This window comes from Heptranchias perlo, chromosome 23, assembly GCF_035084215.1.
Source record: "Heptranchias perlo isolate sHepPer1 chromosome 23, sHepPer1.hap1, whole genome shotgun sequence".
In the NCBI taxonomy this organism is placed as follows: domain Eukaryota; kingdom Metazoa; phylum Chordata; class Chondrichthyes; order Hexanchiformes; family Hexanchidae; genus Heptranchias; species Heptranchias perlo.
The window spans coordinates 42,326,784-42,347,337 of NC_090347.1; the positions used below are offsets into that span (position 1 = coordinate 42,326,784).

General features: G+C 46.5%; 1 protein-coding gene across 1 annotated transcript; it reads left to right on the forward strand.

The window, feature by feature from the left end:
• Window positions 1–3,058: 3,058 nt before the first annotated feature.
• Window positions 3,059–13,725, forward strand: nat9 (N-acetyltransferase 9). Its single transcript, XM_068004382.1, has 6 exons — window positions 3,059–3,197; window positions 4,385–4,494; window positions 9,118–9,258; window positions 10,272–10,331; window positions 11,849–11,943; window positions 12,640–13,725. The coding sequence occupies exons 1-6, from the start codon at window positions 3,121–3,123 to the stop codon at window positions 12,802–12,804; spliced, it is 648 nt and encodes a 215-aa protein (XP_067860483.1). The 5' UTR covers window positions 3,059–3,120; the 3' UTR covers window positions 12,805–13,725.
• The last annotated feature ends 6,829 nt before the right edge of the window (window positions 13,726–20,554 follow it).

The window sequence follows — 20,554 nt, forward strand, 5'->3', positions numbered from 1 at the left end:
TGTCTGGACTTATTTCTTATTAACAAAATATTACTTGCATTTGCCTTGTTTTTTGGCACATTTTGTGTGAACTTTTCCATTATAAATTGCTATGTCCACACGTAAAGTTAACATGCTATGACCTGTACTTTCCTGACCTTCCTCAGCCTGTACTGATAAGGAACTCCTATGCTCCAAGGAACTCTACTTTTTTTCTTGCCAAATTGTTGTAAGTTTTGCTATTTAACTATAAATAACTCAATCAAAGTATAATGACAGAATGCATCAGTCTCAGGATAGGGGGTAGGACATTTAGGACTGAGATGAGCAGAAATTTCTTCACTCGGAGGGTGGTGAACCTGTGGAATTCTCCACCACAGAAGGCTGTGGAAGCCAAGTCACTGAATATATTTAAGAAGGAGCTAGATAGATTTCTAGACACAAAAGGCATCAAGGGGCTTGGGGAGAGAGCGGGAATATGGTATTGAGATGGAGGGTCAGCCATGATCATATTGAATGGCGGAGCAGGCTCGAAGGGCCGAATGGCCTACTCCTGCTCCTATTTTCTATATTCCTATATTCTATATTTCTATATATTTAATCAATAAGACTTGCAGGTGGTTTGTTCAATGTATAAAGGTTTATTTAAGAGTTACCGCACAAGATACAATTGTTCAATTATAACACATTAAGGCATTAAACAATACAACCTGACAAAAGATTTACACGACAAGGCTTCCGGGAGGATCAAATCCGAATGACCCTGCCCGTCGAGCTGTCCAGCCGTTCTGACAATATTCTAACAACTACATGTTACGCTGCTACCTATACCCAGATTCAATAGTAACTTTCAAAAGGGAATTGGATAAATACTTGGAGGAAAAAAATTTACATGGCTACGGAGAAAGAGCAGGAGAGTGTAACTAACTGGATAGCTCTTTCAAAGAGCCGACACAGGCACGATGGGCCAATGGCTTCTTCTTGTGCTGTACCTACTATGATACACTTAAAATCACACAGTAAAATCAGCTGTATCCCATTCTGTTGATTCCATATTTCTACAACAGGCAACTAACGGTTTCTCATGTTACCAGGCACTATAAACATTAGGTAATAATGGAGATATGGGGCAGGATTTTAACTGTAAAAACGGGTGGGTTGGGGTCAGGAGAGGAGTCATTGAAAATTGCAACAATTTCAGACCCACCCCCAACCCGCCCATTTCTAGTTTTCACCGGGGCGGGCAACCAACCCAGATTGGTCACTAAAACCTTTCAAGGATGCGGGCCTCCATTTTGAAAGGTTTTGCAATTGCAACTCCTGGGGGCTGGGATTCCCGGGCCTTTTCCTTCACGCTGCATGAGAGGAGGCGAGAAGGCCCGAATCTGCAGGTAAGTGCCTTTATAGCACAGCTTGTGGGCCCGGAGGTCCACAGGCCCAACAAGCCTACCTGCAGCTGCCCTCCCAACGATCGCGACCCCCTAACGATCGCGGACAACTGTGATGACCCCCGATCCCGACACCCCCCACCTCGATGACTGATACCCGATCTCCCCCCCATGACTGACTCCCCCAGTGAGTGACCTCCGATGACTGATCCCTCCCACCCCTCCCCACGATGACTGACAACCCCCCCACCATCCATACAATCTAAGACTTACCTGAAGATTTATCTTTCCACGTCCTCTTCCTTGCTCTGCTCCCGCCCGACTGAGACCAGCCTGTCAATCAGGCCGGCATGTCAGATGGCAAACCGACAAAAAAAGACGTCCTTACTTCAAAATTGTAAGGACGTCCTGGAAACCCGTACTTCTGGGTTTCCCGTCCGCAATTCGATCCCCTTTCCCCCTGCCCCCTTCCTGGCTCCGAGTCAAAATCCTGGCCACGATCTCTCATACTCAATCTTTAGCTGAAGGTTAACAATTATGCACACAGTTTTGTTGATGCTTTTAACAACCTTTAACCAAAAGCCTGAAAACATGTATCTCTCTCACACATATGGAACCACAGAGGCCACAGAATCATTGCGGCACAGGAATGATATGACATAAAGATGAGTACCGCAGATTTCTCTTTTTTTTAAACCTGACTTGCGCTGAGCCTCCTTCAAACAATCCAGCAGAAATAAGGAACTCACCATGGAAGGAATTGTGAGGTGAAGCCATGTCTTATCACTCCAAGTCACAGTAAAATCAGATGGAAATGCAGCGCAACTCTGGGCACTTTCATTACTTTATTTTGAAAGGTGATCGACCTGAAACGTTAACTCTGTTTCTCTCCCCACAGATGCTACCTGACTTGCTGAGCATTTTCTATTTTTATTTCAATACTTCACTACTGGGCATCTCAGAGCCTGCAGTGGATACAGGGAATTGTGAGCAGTTTATTAAATACTGAAAAATAATAATCGATTTAACAATATGTATGCGTAGGACAAGTACAAATGAGGAAAATTATAGTTCAGCATAGCATTTTTGAAAAGTCCGTGACCTGCTGACCATCAGCAGTAACAACAACTTGCCTTTAATGTAGAAAAACATCCTAAAGTGCTCCACAATAAACAGTGGAGAATGGCTGGAAACTGCTTGCAGTTGTTCTGGTTTAGGCGGGAACTCTTTGGGGTGTTGACTCGTTTTGGGCGGTAGTTCAGGAACTGAATATCGAGCGGGTCCCGTAACGAGCGGACGATGCGCTACTGCCCAAGACGAATTTCTACCCCTTTTATTTTGCTTAGAGGGGGTTTGTGAATTTCTTCAGCTCACCGTGAGGCGGGGGCGGCTGGTCAGGCGAGGCAAAACCTCCCCTACAGTGGTCAGGCCTCCAATGTCTGCCAAAGGGCACGGACTGGATGCCAGATTGCCTTACAGAACAACAGTGAGAGACGTTTGGGATAATCTACCCGATGGGGTTTAAAAGGCAAAACACATTTAATATATTCAAAAATTCAGTGAGATGCTGCGATGAGAGAGTTAACGTACCGGACGCCCGTTCTCACGGTAAAGGGATTTTTATCCTCAATCGCGCGCCTCCGTGACCCACGTGACCTAACCGTCTTCCTGGCAGCGCACGCGCGGTAACCCGCCGATCGCGCATGCGCATCGCCACGGCAGGCTCTCTGCCCGGTGCGCCCGCCGCTGCGGGATGCGGCTGAACGAGGATGCGGTGCTGCAGGGCCGGGTGGCGGCGCTGGTGCCTTACACTGCTCCGCATGTCCTCAGGTAGGAACCGCGGCGGGCTGGAGAATTCAGCGCTCGAACGCTCCCGGCCTGAGGCGCAAGCAGTGCGCGCTCACGGGCCCTGCGAGAGGGGTTAGGGCGCGCTCACGGCCTGGGGGGGGGGGGGTTGACGGGGCGCGCGCTCACGGCCTGGGGGGGGATTGACAGGGCGCGCTCACGGCCTGGGGGGGGGGTTGACGGGGCGCGCGCTCACGGCCTGGGGGGGGGTTGACAGGGCGCGCTCACGGCCTGGGGGGGATTGACGGGGCGCGCTCACGGCCTGGGGGGGATTGACGGGGCGCGCTCACCGCTTGGGGGGATTGACGGGGCGCGCTCACGGCCTGGGGGGGATTGACGGGGCGCGCTCACGGCCTGGGGGGATTGACAGGGCGCGTTCACGGCCTGGGGGGGATTGACGGGGCGCGCTCACGGCTTGGGGGGATTGACGGGGCGCGCTCACGGCTTGGGGGGATTGACGGGGCGCGCTCACGGCCTGGGGGGGATTGACGGGGCGCGCTCACGGCCTGGGGGGGATTGACGGGGCGCGCTCACGGCCTGGGGGGGATTGACGGGGCGCGCTCACGGCCTGGGGGATTGACGGGGCGCGCTCACGGCCTGGGGGGGATTGATGGGGCGCGCTCACGGCCTGGGGGGGATTGATGGGGCGCGCTCACGGGCACAGTGTGAGGGGTGAACAGGTGCGCTCACGGGCACAGTGTGAGGGGTGAACGGGTGCGCTCACGGGCACAGTGTGAGGGGTGAACGGGTGCGCTCACGGGCACAGTGTGAGGGGTGAACGGGTGCGCTCACGGGCACAGTGTGAGGGGTGAACGGGTGCGCTCACGGGCACAGTGTGAGGGGTGAACGGGTGCGCTCACGGGCACAGTGTGAGGGGTGAGCGGGTGCGTTCACATCCTGGGAGTTGGCATGGCACGGCGCACTCATGGGCGTTTAGAAGGACTAATTTGCTTTGATGGCCTTCCCAATGGGTATATCACCTGTTTTATACTATTGAACAAGTCAAGACTACCCCCATAGACTTTTATGCAATTTTGTGGTACGTACATTGGGAGAAAAGTGCTTTATTCTATAGGTAGCCTTCCCACCATTTATTTTTCTCCTGTTATTTATTCATAGTTCTAACTGTGGGCAGAGCCTTCAGTTAATGATTTATATTTAATTATTTACAGGTATCACCAATGGATGAAATCAGAGGAGTTACAGAAGCTCACAGCCTCAGAGCCACTTACCTTGGAGCAGGAGTACCAGATGCAGAGAAGCTGGCGGGAGGATGCCGATAGTAAGGACTTGTTAATACACAGGCCATCTTGGGCTCCCCCTCCACGTAGAGTCTTGGGCTGCCATTGAGCAGGCCAGCAGCAGAGAGCTGGAACTCCATTCATAGAGCCAGCAGGTTTACAAAGACAATATTGAATTTGTACTAGCTGTGATTTTTGTCTGTTGGTCAAGCTGAGGAATGTTGATTCTGGCCCCTAGGGCCAGTATTGAGCACGTCAGGTCAGGCACTACAACAACAACAATAGCTTGCATTTATATAGCCCCTTTAATGTAGTTAAACATCCCATGGTGCTTCACAGGAGCGTAGTCAAACAAATTTTGATACTGAGCCACATAAGGAGATTTTAGAACAGATGACCAATAACTTGGTCAAAGAGGTAGGTTTAAAGGAGCGTCTTAAAGGAGGAGAGAGAGGCGGAGAGGTTTAGGGAGAGAATTCCAGAGCTTAGGCCCTAAAGGTGCTGTCGTCAATGGTGAGCTATGAAAATCGGGGATGTGCGAGACCAGAATTGGAGGAGTGCAGAGATCTCGAAGGGTTGTAAGGCTGGAGGAAGTTGCAGAGATAGGGAGGGGCGAGGCCATAGAGGGATTTGATATCAAGGATGAGAATTTTAAAATCGAGGCGTTGCTGGACTGGGATCCAATGTAGGTCTGCGAGCACAGGGGTGATTGGGTAAATGGGATTTGGTGCATATGTTAAATGATATTTTGCCCTGTGATATGCCTCAGCCCCAAATCAAGAGGGCTCAGCACTTCACCAGTGTGACGTTTTTCCGTTTCGCATATCAGCCAATTTAGGAACAGTTTTTCTGCTGGGAGGTTGTGCTCAAATAGGAACCATATTGGGACTGTTCACATGGATGCTTAGAGCCAACCTGCATCCCATCTGTCTGGGCTTGATTTGAACCCAGGTTCCAGAGGTAAAAATCCATTCTATAACCTACTGCGCAAGCCAGACGACCTGTAACGGTTAGTGCATTAGAATCGGTCCCAAGTTATAAAGTGCCTCACTAATGTGCCATTTGGCTAGATCATAACTGGTAGATCTATGTTTTAAAAATGTAACTATAGATAGTGATTTCCCCAATACAGTCCTCACCACGCTAATCGTGGGCGGACGCCTATATCGGGCAAATGGTGCTCACCATTTGCTATTACCGTAGGAGTGAATTACAAATGTATTAAGCGCGCCAACTATTTTGTGCAGTTCAGTATTTAAAAGCTTTGCCGATTTCAGGCAAAGTCTGGTCTTCAAGTGGCTTCAATCAGCTGTTTGCACCGTTAACAATTACGGGAATTATTTCATTATTACAACCTATCATGGTTTTGCTGTCCACCGCGTTTAGTGGGAAAATTGCATTAGCAGGAACACGCCCACAATATGTGGTAGGAATTGTATTTAAATATCTGAAATAAAAACAGAAAATGCGAGAAATACTCATCAGGTCAGGCAGCATCTGTGGAGAGAGAAACAAAGTCCACATATAGGCCGTCCTTACCCGGTCTGGCCTATATGTGACTCCAGACCCACAGCAATGTGGTTGATTCTTAATTACCCTCTGAAATGGCCTAGCAAGCCACTCAGTTGTACAATCTCGCTACAGAAAGTCACAAAAAGAATAAAACCGAACGGACCATCCGGCATTGGACCACTAGGCACCGGGACATGACAAAGGCAAACCAAGCCCAGTCGACCCTGCAAAGTCCTCATTAACATCTGGGGAATTGTGCCAAAAGTGGGAGAGCTGTCCCACAGACTAGTCAAGCAACAGCCTGACATAGCCATACTCACAGAATCATACCTTTCAGCCAACGTCCCAGACTCCTCCATCACTATCCCTGGGTACGTCCTGTCCCACCGGCAGGACAGATCCACCAGAGGTGGCGGTGCAGTGGTATACAGTCAAGGGGGAGTGGCCCTGGGAGTCCTCAACATTGACTCCGGACCCCATGAAATCTCATGGCATCAGGTCAAACATGGGCAAGGAAACCTTCTGCTGATTACCACCTACCGCCCTCCCTCAGCTGATGAATCAGTCCTCCTCCATGTTGAGCACCACTTGGAGGAAGAACTGATGGTAGCAAGGGCACAGAATGTACTCTGGGTGGGGGACGTCAATGTCTATCACCAAGAGTGGCTCTGTAGCACCATTACTAACCGAGCTGGCTGAGTCCTGAAGGATATAGCTACCAGAATGGGCCTGCAGCAGGTGATGAGCGAACCAACACGAGGGAAAAACCTACTTGACCTCGTCCTCACCAATCCACCTGTCGCAGATGCATCTGTCCATGACAGTATTGGTAGGAGTGACCACCGCACAGTCCTTGTGGAAACAAAGTCCTGTCTTCACACTGAGGACACCATCCAACATGTTGTATGGCACTCCCACTGTGCTAAATGGGATAGATTCAGAACCGATCTAGCAGCTCAAAACTGGGCATCCATGAGGCGCTGTGGGCCATCAGCAGGAGCAGAATTGTATTCCAGCACAATCTTAACCTCATGGCCCGGCATATTCCTCACTCTACTATTACCAACAAGCCAGGGGATCAACCCTGGTTCAATGAGGAGTGTAGAAGAGCAGCACCAGGCATACCGAAAAATGAGGTGCCAACCTGGTGAAGCTACAACTCAGGACTACATGCATGCTAAACAGCGGAAGCAACATGCTATAGACAGAGCTAAGCAAATCCACAACCAACGAACCAGATCAAAGCTCTGCAGACCTGCCATATCCAGTTGTGAATGGTGGTGGACAATTAAACAACTATCGGGAAGAGGAGGTTCCGTGACATCCCCATTCTCAATTATGGCAGAGTCCAGCATGTGAGTGCAAAAGACAAGGCTGAAGCGTTTGCAACCATCTTCAGCCAGAAGTGCCGAGTGGATAATACATCTTGGCCTCCTCCCAATATCCCCAGCATCACAGAAGCCAGCCTTCAGCCAATTTGATTCACTCCACGTAATGTCAAGAAACAGCTGAGTGCTGAGTGCACTGGATATAGCAAAGGCTATGGGCCCGGACAACATTCTGGCTGTAGTGCTGAATGCTGAAGACTTGTGCTCCAGAACTATCCGCACCTCTAGCCAAGCTGTTCCAGTACAGCTACAACACTGGCATCTTCTCGACCATGTGGAAAATTGCCCAGGTATGTCCTGTCCACAAAAAGCAGGACAAATCCAATACTGCCAATTACCGCCTCCTCAATCTACTCTCAATCATCAGTAAAATGATGGAAGGTGTCGTCGACAGTGCTATCAAGTGGCACTTACTCACCAATAACCTGCTCACTGATGCTCAGTTTGGGTTCCGCCAGGACCACTCGGCTCCAGACCTCATTAAAGCCTTGGTCCAAATATGGACAAAAGAGCTGAATTCCAGAGGTGAGGTGAGAGTGACTGCCCTTGACATCAAGGCAGCATTTAACCGAGTGTGGAACCAAGAAGCTCCAGTAAAATTGAAGTCAATGGGAATCAGGGGGAAAACTCTCCAGTGGCTGGAGTCATACCTAGCACAAAGGAAGATGACCGTTGTTGTTGGAGGCCAATCATCTCAGCTGCAGCACATAGCTGCAGGAGTTCCTCTGGCCAGTGTCCTAGGCCCAATCATCTTCAGCTGCTTCATCAATGATCTTCCCGCCATCATAATGTCAGAAATGGGGATGTTTGCTGATGATTGCACAGTGTTCAGTTCCATTCGCAACCCCTCAGATAATGGAACAGTCTGTGCCCGCATGCAGCAAGACCTGGACAGGTCAGAGGTTGGGTATTCTGCAGCGAGTGACTCACCTCCTGACTCCCCAAAGCCTTTCCACCAACAACAAGGCATAAGTCAGGAGTGTGATGGAATACTTTCCACTTGCCTGGATGAGTGCAGCTCCAACAACACTCAAGAAGCTAGACACCATCCAGAACAAAGCAGCCCACTTGATTGGCCATCCACCACCCTAAACATTCACTCCCTTCACCACTGGTACACTGTGGCTGCAGTGTGTACCATCTACAGGATGCACTGCAGCAATTCGCCAAGGCTTCTTCGACAGCACCTCTCAAATCCGCGACCTCCACCACCTAGAAGGACAAGGGCGGCAGGCACATGGGAACAACACTACCTGAAATTTCCCCTCCAAGTCACACACCATCCCGACTTGGAAATATATCGCCATTCCTTCATCGTCGCTGGGTCAAAATTCTGGAACTCCCTTCCTAACAGCACTGTGGGAGAACCTTCACCACACGGACTGCAGCAGTTCAAGAAGGCGGCTCACCACCACCTTCTCAAGGGCAATTAGGGATGGGCAATAAATGCTGGCCTTGCCAGCGACGCCCGCATCTCATGAACGAATTAAAATAAAAGGGTCCATTATCTTTCATCAGAACTGGTGGATACTGGTGATGAACAGCTTTTAAGCAAATATAGAGCCAGGGAAAAGGTGGGACAGGGAAAGAACAAAAGGGAAAGGTCTGTGATAAGGTGGAGGGCAGCAGCGATTAAATGACAAAAGGGTTGATGGTGCATGGCAAAAGGATAATGGGACAAACATGGGAACATTTCCAGCACACGCAGTATTTTGCTTTGTTTAAATATCTAAACTTTGACACTCTGTTCTCACATATTGACAGAATGTACCTTCATAGTATTGGACAAGCTGAAATGGGTGAGTGGCTTGTGCACGGAAGAGGACTGCATGGTGGGAGATGTGAATTTGTTCCTCACAGATCCTGAAGACCCCACAATGGCGGAAATTGAAGTCATGATTGCAGGTTAGCTATAAGTTACAGCACTGTCAGTAGGATTTCAATAACATGTAAATAGAGGTGTGAAATATTCATACTGTGTCCAATTGAACTGTGAAAAACAGCCAGCAATACAATTCTAGGTGGTGTCCTTCCAAACTTGGGTTGTATCTGGTTGTATCAAGCTTTGAGCTTTATAACACTGGGATTGTGGTTTTCAATTTTTTCTAGGTGGGGACCCTGTAAATATTGACACGCTCCTGGAGACCCTGTAAATATTGACACGCTCCTGGGGACCCGTGCAAATATTGACACGCTCCTGGGGACCCGTGCAAATATTGACACGCTCCTGGGGACCCGTGCAAATATTGACACGCTCCTGGGGACCCGTGCAAATATTGACACGCTCCTGGGGACCCGTGCAAATATTGACACGCTCCTGGGGACCCGTGCAAATATTGACACGCTCCTGGGGACCCGTGCAAATATTGACACGCTCCTGGGGACCCGTGCAAATATTGACACGCTCCTGGGGACCCGTGCAAATATTGACACGCTCCTGGGGACCCGTGCAAATATTGACACGCTCCTGGGGACCCGTGCAAATATTGACACGCTCCTGGGGACCCGTGCAAATATTGACACGCTCCTGGGGGTCCGTGCAAATATTGACACGCTCCTGGGGGCCCGTGCAAATATTGACACGCTCCTGGGGACCCGTGCAAATATTGACACGCTCCTGGGGACCCGTGCAAATATTGACACGCTCCTGGGGACCCGTGCAAATATTGACACGCTCCTGGGGACCTATCTATAAATATTGACACTCTCCTTGGGACCCCCTCTATAAATATTGACACTCTCCTTGGGACCCCTCTATAAATATAGACACTCTCCTGGGGACCCCGGCAATACTGACACGTGCGTGGAGACCCCCTGCAAATATTGTAGTGTGTGTTACACATGGTTTTGATACTGGTGCACTGTATTCTTTGTGTTACATACCGTGATATTAAATACTGGGTGCTTTCATTTTTTAGAGCCCAGTTACAGAGGAAAGGGGTTTGGCAAGGAAGTGACGATGATGATGATGTATTACGGTAAGAAAACACAACTCCGTGTCTGTCACTAACACATCCTTGGTCTGGATGTTTATGCTCTAATGTGCTTGATACTAATTTAAAAATAAATAAATTACTATTTCTCCATAAAAGCAGCTGTGAATGTCGGAACCAGAAAATTGACCAATTGGTGAGCTCTTTAAGGGTCAATAGGGTGGCTGGCATATGTGTAGATGTTCACAGCAAAAAGTCTGTTCCTTCAGAACAGGAGGGGAGGAATTACTATTTTTTTAAAATAAAAACTGATATCCTGGGAAACATTCAGTGCAAAGCTTTTCCTCATCCTCTGCAACTTTTAATCTTAGCCAGAACTTGGCCTGCCTTGTCTCAACTGCACCCTCCACATAAATCGTCCAAAAATAACCACAGCCGTCCTCTTGATCTTGCTGTCTCCTCACTATCTGCAAGCTCACGATCACCGAGAAGGCCAGTCCGATCACTTCATCTCTTTCGCCAAACCCATTCCCCTGCCCACCTCCCTGACTCCCATCACTAATGTCCTCTTTACCTACCAGTTCACTTTCCACTGTAACTTGTGTCTCTGTTGATGAATTCAGTAAGTGCCTAGTCCGTGCCATTGATCCTGGACAGTCCTCACCAGATCCTGGACAGTCCGTGCCATTGATCCTGGACCGTCCTCGCCATTGATCCTGGACCGTCCTCGCCATTGATCCCGCCATTGATCCTGGACCATCTACTTTCGCCGTTCCCCTGAAACAACAGCCGCCTCCTTGGACTCAGTTTAGGCTCATGGTGTGCGACTGGCCTGCTTTTTCCTGACTTGATCATCTAAAGCAGCACCCTTTCTCACTCTCCACAGCCAGTCTCTCTTATTATTGCAGGAACATCCTGAAGGGCAGGCGCAATACCAAATGCATCTCCACCACAAATCACCACCTCTGACCTCTCTCCGCCACACCCTCCATCCTCACCTACAATATGTGAAAAGCTTAGGGACTTTGTATCCAAAATGTAAGCCATCCACTCAACTGTTTCTGTCCCCCTTCCCCCCGCTAATCACTCCTGTTCTTTTAGAATACACTTAACAACACTGAATCGCAGAAATCTGCACACACATAGGTAGTGTTGTTGCACATAACAACCAGAGGAATTCTTACCCTGTGGTTTCACTCTGACCTGTCACAGCGCACTCACTACATCTCAACTATCTCCCCTCCAGTGTTGCACAGTCACCTCCTCTGTGATCCAGGGTTACATCTTTGCTCCTTCCTATTTATTATCTGCGCTACCCCTCAGCCACATCATTCACCAGCACATCCACGCCAACAACACCCAACTCCACCTCTCGCATGCAAATGATTTCAGTCTGAATAAGAAGACTCTGTCCATTCTGAGATTCCTGTTAGTCGGATCCCACTCTTCTGCTGTGCACTGTGCTTGTCGCCTACCGTAAAACCATTACACACGAGAGTGCCAGTGAAACAATAGTTGTGTGCTTATTAGTTGTTTATATGGTTGCTTCTTTTTTCCCCCAGGAGTGACTAAACTGGGGATAACAAAATTCCAAGCCAAAATCAATCTGGAAAATACAATCAGCATCGGCATGTTTCGAAACTTTCATTTTGAAGAGGTAACGCACCTTACCCATTCCAATACTCTATCTAACCCGTGCTGTGCCTGCCCTGGGAATGTTTGATGGGACAGTGTAGAGGGAACTTTACTCTGTATCTAACCCGTGCTGTGCCTGCCCTGGGAATGTTTGATGGGACAGTGTAGAGGGAACTTTACTCTGTATCTAACCCGTGCTGTACCTGCCCTGTGAATGTTTGATTGGTCAGTGTAGAGGGAACTTTACTCTGTATCTAACCCGTGCTGTACCTGCCCTGTGAATGTTTGATTGGTCAGTGTAGAGGAAACTTTACTCTGTATCTAACCCGTGCTGTGCCGGCCCTGGGAATGTTTGATGGGACAGTGTAGAGGGAACTTTACTCTGTATCTAACCCGTGCTGTAGAGGCCAGAAATGGAAACAGTTCCCTTTTCAGTACTAATCTTTGTTATCTCGACAGCACAAAATTAAAAAAAGAACATTTATTCTGATGCCTATTGGAGTATTTTATATTGCCGTTTGTTACCAGGAAGCTCTCCATCAGCACAACCACCAAAGGGGCTTGTGATGAACTGTCGGCACAGCACTGACACCTCACAGCAATACCACCACACACAACTAATCCTTGGGCCACTTTAACTATATTGTTCACATTGTGCTGGGTTTCATCTTAAATGTCCTAAAAGTGTTTTGTTTTCTGATGTCCTTTATTGTTCAAGGTTTCTATCAGTAACGTCTTTCAGGAAGTGACGCTCTCGTTAACTGTGGACGACTATAGGAAAAAGTGGCTCCTCGAACAAATGAATCAAGTCGAGGAGGAGCGGTATCGTCAAACGAAACAGCAGCTGGAGGGAGCTACAGAGGGAAATCGACTGGTCCTTTGACTGATGGCAACCTTAGAATGAGGAATGACTATACCGAAAAGCCTATTCTTGGCTGTTCACCAAGAGATGCTTGAGTGGCATTCTGTACTGTGAAGTACAGCAGGATTTGAGGGGTTAAAACATGGTTGGGATAAATACAATTGATGCAATTGCAGCCTCCAGCATCAGAGGTTTTATTGGCCCTGTTTTAAAATGTAATTATTCGCCCCTTAGCTAAACACACTTCCCTGGTCCATGGCGAGTCCAAGGTTGTCACCATGGGATGTACGAGTGTCTTTTCGTGCAGTTCCCTCCATGACGTGGTGCATAAAGGTTGTCAGAGCATTAAGCCGCACAGACAAGGGAGGTTTCAGCTTTGGTGTTCAGTCAGCGATAAGGTGCTGCACTCGGCCTCAGCACCTCCCAGGGTCCATGCTCCTGCTCTCCCCCCAGTGGCTTCTGCTGCAACGTGCACAGTCTAGGCGAACAGACGAATGGCCAACCGGATGTGGTACCGGAAGGCTGCTGGTGCCTGGGACTCTGGACGGGAATGAGTCACCACCTCCCCATCCAAGGAAGACAGGAAAAAGCATTGCCTTTGGTGACTGCCAGTGTCTTTTCTATATCAAGCTCCAGAGCTTGGTTTATTCCACCTGTGCCATTCATAAAAGCTTTACCAGTCAATAGCTGGGAGGATGATACCCATTGTAATCTAGCTCCTCTGGTGAAACCTGGAGTACAATTTGGGACATGTGGAGCAGAGACATCGTTTCAGCAGGCGAGTCAAGTTTAATTGCTGTTCTTGTAAATCTCTCCATTTTATGCTTGAATCTGTATGGATATATATTTTTCAAACGTGTAAATTAGTCAGTAAATGGTGGGACTGTGATTTTAGCACTAAACAGGTGAATATATGGAATTAAAATGTAAGAAAGCATGGAATTCATCAAACCTGCTCCTTCCACAGCCCATGTGCACTTTACTCTATCATGGACGCTAACCCACCCATTTAATCTCCAGTGTGCATTCTCAATCTTCTGATCAACTCTAAACCAAGCTTCAAACCCATCCCTAAGACCGCTTACTTCCACTGTGACCCTATCTCGTCCCTAGTGCTGCTGAAGCTCTAATCCATACTTATCGAAAGACTCTTTCTTCAGTGCCCTCCTTGTCAACTTCCTGAGCTTCAAACTCTCAACTTGTTCAAAACTCTGCCATCTGCATCAAATCCCACTGCCCATCACCGGTTCCTTGTCCCCTTAATGCACCAAATTCATAATCCTTGTCCGTATTTACAAGTCCCCTACCTCTGCAACCTCCTCCAGCCCTGCAGTCCTCTGCTTCTGGCCTCCTGTGCAGCATGTCCAACCTTTCCTCATAAGACAACCATCTCATCCCAGGAATCAGTCGAGTGAACCTTCTCTGAACCACCTCCAAAGCAATTATGTCCTTTCTTAATTAAGGAGACCAAAACTGCGCACAGTATTCTAGATGTGGTCTCACCAATGCCCTGTACAACTGTAGCAAAACATCTCTACTTTTATATTCCATTCCCCTTGCAATAATTACAACATTCCATTTGCCTTTCTAATCACTTGCTGTACCTGCATACTAACTTTTTGTGATTCATGTACTAGGACACCCAGATCCCTCTGTACCTCAGAGTTCTGCAATCTCTCTCCATTTAAAAAATATACTGCTTTTCTATTCCTCTTGCCAAAGTGGACAAGTTCACATTTTCCCACATTATACTCCATCTGCCAAATTTTTGCCCACTCACTTAACCTATCCATATCCCTTTGCAGACTCCTTATATCCTCTTCACAACTTACTTTCCTTTGTGCCATCAGCAAATTTAGCAACCGTACATTCGGTCCCTTCATCCAAGTCATTGATATAGATTGTAAATAGTTGAGGCCCAAGCACTGATCCCTGTGATACTCCACTCGTTACATCTTGCCAACCTGAAAATGATCCATTTATGCCTACTCTCTCTTTCCTGTTAGCTGACCAATCCTTTATCCATGCCAATATGTTACCCCCTACACTATGAGCTCTTATTTTGTGTAGTAGCCTTTGATGTGGTACCTTGTCAAAAGCCTGCTGGAAATCCAAGTACACCACATCCACAGGATCCCCTTTATCCACATTGCTTGTTACTTCCTCAAAGAACTCTAATATATTAGTCAAACATGATTTCCCTTTCACAAAGCCGTGTTGACTCTGCCTGATTGCATTGAGATTTTCGAAGTGTCCTGCTATAACCTCCTTAATAATAGATTCTAGCATTTTCCCTATGACAGATATTGAGCTGACTGGCCTGTAGTTTCCTGCTTTCTGTCACCCTCCTTTTTTGAATAGAGGAGTTACATTCGCTATTTTCCAATCTGATGGGACCCTTCCAGAATCTAGGGAATTTTGGATAATTAATACCAATGCATCTACTATCCCTGCAGCCACTCCTTTTAACACCCAAGGATGAAGTCCGTCAGGACCTGGGGACTTGTCAGCTTTTAGTTCTAATATTTCTTTTCAGAACCCTTTCCCTGGTGATTGTAAATGTTTTAAGTTCCTTCCTCCCTTTCACCTCTTGATTCACAATTATTTCTGGCATGTTATTTGTATCCTCTGCAGTGAAGACGGACGCAAAATATCTGTTCATTTCATCCGCCATTTCCTTATTCTCCATTATTAATTCCCAGATTCACTCTCTAGTGGACCAACGCTCATTTTACTTACTCTTTTCCTTTTAAATACCTGTAGAAACTCTTACTATTTGTTTTTATATTTCCAGCTAGCTTTCTCTCGTACTCTAATTTCTCCCTCATTATTCCTTTAGTCATTCTTTGCTGTTTTTTATATTCTGACCAATCTTCTGAACTGCCACTAATCTTCTTGGAATTGTATGCTTTCTTTCAATTTGATACTATCTTTAATTTCCTTAGTTAGCCAAGGATGGTACGTCCTTCCCCTAGAGTCTTTCTTTCTCACTGGAATGTATCTTTGCTGAGTGTTATGAAATATCTCATTAAATGTCTGCCACTCCATCTCTACTGACCTATCCCTTAACCTAATTTCCCAGTTCACTTTAGCCAGCTGTCTTCATGCCCTCATAATTGCCCTTATTTAAGTTTAAAACACTAATCTTAGACTTACTCTTTTCTGCCTCAAACTGAATGCAAAATTTAACCATATTGTGATCGCTGCTACCTAGAGGCTCCTTTACAATGAGGTCATTAATTAATCCTGTCTCATTACACATTACCAGATCTAGAATATCCTGCTCTCTGGTTGGCTGGAGAACATGCTGCTCTAAGAAACTGTCCCAAAAGCACTGTATGAACTCATCTTCCAGGCTACCTTTGCCAATCAGATTCTTCCAATCTATATGTAGATTAAAATCATCCATCATTATCGCTGTTCCTTTCTCACTAATCAGATCAGCCATGATCTCATTAAATGGCAGAGCAGGCTCAAGGGACCGAATGGCCTACTCCTGCTCCTATCTCTTATGGTCTCACAAGCCCTCATTATTTCTTCCTGTGTACCCTGTCCTACAATGTGGTTACTGTTAGGGGGCCTATAAACTACTCCCATAAGTGACTTCTTGCCTTTAATATTTCTTATCTCTTCCCAAACTGATTCTACATCTTGGTCTTTAGAACTAAGGTCATTTCTCTCTATTATATTCATGTCATCCTTAATTAACAGAGCTATCCCTCCACCTTTTCCTAGCTTCCTGTCCTTCCGAAATGTCAAGTACCCTTGAATATTCAGGTTCCAGCCTCTGACATCTTGCAGCCATGTCTCTGTAATGGCTATCAGATTGTACATATTTATTTCTATTTGAGCTGTCTATTTTGTTACGAATGCTACGCGCATTCAGATACAAAGCTTTAGCGCTCTCGTTTTACTGTTTTTGCACCCTCTAGCCTTATCTGCTGGTGCGCTCTTAAGTTTGCATGCTCTGTCCCTTCCTGCCACTCTCTAATTATCATTTCCCTATTGCTACCTTGCTCTCTTGCCTTGTTTTCTTTCTTTAATTTATCACATCTTCCCTTACTTGATCCCTCGACCCCATTATTTAGTTTAAAGCCCTCTCCACGGCCCTAGTTATACGATTTGCCAGAACACTGGTCCCAGCACGGTTCAGATGAAGCCCGTCCCAACGGTACAGCTCCCACTTTCCCCAGTACTGGTGCCAGTGCCCCATGAATCGAAACCCATTTCTCCCACACCAATCTTTGAGCCACAAATTTAACTCTCTAATCTTATTATCTTATTTACCCTACTGCTTGGTCGGTTCTCTCCTGTATGAAATATTTTAGGCAATATATAAATGCAAGTTGTTGTTGGATCCTCCCCCAGCTACACAGAACAGGAAGCTCGTAGTCTGCCTGTTTGGTGGGGGGGATAGAGAGCAGAGAATCGGATGGAATGATGGAATGATCACCATCCTTGCCAGGAGACAATGGTGGAGTTCTAGATGACACAGCACCAGCCCGTCCCCAGGGACAGAGACATTGGAAGAAATGCCAACCCTTCATTGAGCGCCTTTCAGGAAACAGCAAAGTGCATCAAAGAACTGGCTGGTAATGAGTACTATTGACCAGAAGAGCTCAGGGCTGATTCTAAACCTGTACTGAGTTAGCTGAGAGGCTAAGGAGGTAAAGATCGGCCAGGGTTGCTTCTCCCGATCATTATCCAGTCAAACCTGCATAGGTGTGTATGTGGATATTAGAGAGAGCCAACCTGGATTTGTCATGTCTAATGAAACTAATTGAATTTTTTGAGGCAGTAACTAGAGTAGTAGACAGGAGAATGTCTATGGATGTAGTTTATCTGGACTTTGAGAAAGCATTCGATAAGGTTCCACATAACAGATTGTTAGCTAAAATTAAAGCTCATGAAATTGAAGGCAAGTTATTGACCTGGTTAGGAGATTGGTTAGGCAGCAGAAGACAGAGAGTATGGATAATGGGTATGTACTTGAATTGGAAGGAAGTGACTAATGGTGTCCTACAAGGATCTGTGTTGGGGCCTCAACTATTCACTATTTATTAATGACTTAGATAATACAGTAGAGAACCATATATCCAAGCTTGCTGATGACACAAGGATTGGTGGTGTAATAAGTGGTGTAGACAGGAGCATAAAATTACAAAGAGACATTGGTAGATTAAATGGGTGGGCAAAACTGTGGCAAATGGAGTTCAATGCAGGTGAGTAAGGTCATTCATTCTGGAGCAAAAAAGGATCGATCTCAGTATTTTTTAAATGGTGAAAAGCTAGGAACAGTGGAGGTCCAAAGAGATTTAGGGGTTGATATACACAGATCACTAAAATGTAGTAGTCAGGTACAAAAAATAATCAAAAAGGCTAATGGAATGTTAGCCTTTAAAACTAGAGGGCTAGAATATAAAGGGAAGTTTTGCTACAGCTATACAAAGCCCTGGTTAGACCACATCTGGAATACTGTGTACAGTTCTGGACACTGCACCTTAGAAAGGATATATTGGCCTTGGAAGGAATACAGTGCAGATTCACCAGAATATTACCAGGGCTCCAAGGGTGAGATTAAATAAACTAGGTTTGTATTCCCTGGAATATAGAAGGTTAAGGGGTGATTTGATTGAGGTCAAATTTAGGATATTGAAAGGAATTGACAGGGTGGATAGAAACTTTTTCTGCTGGTGGGGGAGTCTAGCATAAGGGGACATAAGCTTAAAATCAGAGAAGTTAGGAAACACTTCTTCACACAGGGTGGTAGCAGTATGGAACTCTCGCCCATTAAAAGCAGTAGATCCTAGCTCAATTAATAATTTTAAATCTGAGATTGATAGATTTTTGCTAGCCAAGGTTATTAAGTGATTTGGAGCCAAGGTGGGTGGATGGAGTTAGGATACAGACCAGCCATGATCTCATTGAATGGCGGAACAGGCTTGAGGGGCTGAATGGCCTACCCCTGTTCCTATGTGAAGGCAGGATTAGCCTACTGCTATGTCCTATCTAGGCACAGACTTAAATAATGGCACTTAGGAGAGGTACTGGAGGGATGCCAGCACCTATGGAATTATACCCAGTAAGTCAGCACCCTTGGGGCAGGAGCAGGAACAAAAGCAGCCCCATTCACCTTGAGTAAAATCAGTCAGCACGTAGTGAAAGTAATCGACTAGCTTTAATGACAGGAGCTCTAAATAACACTTCAAACATTGAAAGCTGAACTTACATTATCTTACTGAAGTAGCAAGGAATTGTGTTCTGTACAATTTTTGACAACAGAGAATCTGAAATCAATATGTTCGAGTATTCAGCTGGGGCTGTTTGGCACAAAGCAATTCACTGCTCTTCAGTTTGTGTTTTTGTGCAGTCGCATTGAATAGTAAATCTTACATTATCTATTTTTCTTAAATCCCCACTGTCAGGCTAGAGGGATGTGACTAGGTAGAAGACACACACTCAGCAAGTCCGTTCAGTCTGCCTCTCTTTCCACCCAACCCTCCCCAGATCCAGTGTCTGTCCAGTTACCATGTGAATGACTGAGCTCAGTTTTTCTCCACTCTGGGTAGCAGTGTGTCCCAGAAAGATAACAGGTTACTGCTAACATCCACCCCATCACTATTTAAAAACCTGGATCATAGAAGTTTACAGAAAATGAACTCATTGTGCCTGTGCTGGCTCTTTGCTAAAACAATCTAAATCTTAACTCGTGTTCCTTCAATATTTCCCCCCTCCCCAACAGGAATTTACAGCCTCTCTCTATTACCCTCCCAATGTCCAGCCCAGGGCCTCTTTAGCCTCCTGAATGTTTCAAGCTAACCACAGGGGCCAGTGAGAGCAGGATACTCAACCACGTCACTACCCTTCTTCAAAACTGTACACCCTAAAACCCTACTTACTTTCCCTAAAGCCATGTCACACTTGTGTACCTTTAACAAGGGATCACCTATTGCTCGTCAATCTCTTTTTCGATCTGTCACCTCTAACTGGTGTAAAGTTGCCTCAACTTTTTCAACCCCCAAAAGTGTGACATTTGCGCACAGCAATGTCCCACAAACAGCAATGAGATAAATCAGCTGATAATCTGTTTTGGTGATGTTGGGTTGAAGGATAAATGTTGGTCAGGACATTAGAAGAACTCCCTCAGCACTGCATTGAAATGTCAGCCTAGATTGTGTGCTCATGTCTCTAGAGTGGGACTTCACAACCTTCTTACTCAGGTGAGAGTGGTACTACTGAGCCATGGCTGTGACCTAAGCCGTCCTCTAGATCATTAATAAAAATGGTAACAGCAATGGGCCCAATACTCTACTGGTGACTAGGTCCCATTCAAATCCATTCCCATTTATAACCTACCTATGTGATTGCTACCTCTGTGACATAACAGTTGTCTTATAATTGCACAAGATCTAATTGTTTTCTGATAGCTGTCTATGCTGTACTTCTATCGAATGGTGAAGATCAAGCCAAGCATCTTTATCCACTGTTCTGGTCACTTGGTCAAAGATCTCAATCGGGTTAGTGAGGCAGGACCTATGTTTCCTAAAGCCAAGCTAGGAATTCCCCAATAACCACCAAACTCTCCAAGTGATGATCAATCACATCCCATATATAACTTTCCTACAGCTGGCGTCAAGCTCATCAGTGTATAATTCGCACGGTCTAATTTCTTCCCCTTCTTAAATTATGAGGCCACATGAGCAACTCTCCGATCCACGGGAACAAGCCCTGACATCAGTGATCTAGTGGCTCACTAAACCTCCCCCACCAC

Excerpts from the sequence above, each read along its gene's own strand:
- nat9 (XM_068004382.1), top strand. The coding sequence starts at position 3,121 with ATGCGGCTGAACGAGGATGCGGTGCTGCAGGGCCGGGTGGCGGCGCTG. Across the intron at positions 3,198-4,384 it reads ACTGCTCCGCATGTCCTCAG|GTATCACCAATGGATGAAAT; the intron begins GTAGGAACCGCG and ends AATTATTTACAG. Across the intron at positions 10,332-11,848 it reads GATGATGATGATGTATTACG|GAGTGACTAAACTGGGGATA; the intron begins GTAAGAAAACAC and ends TTTTTCCCCCAG.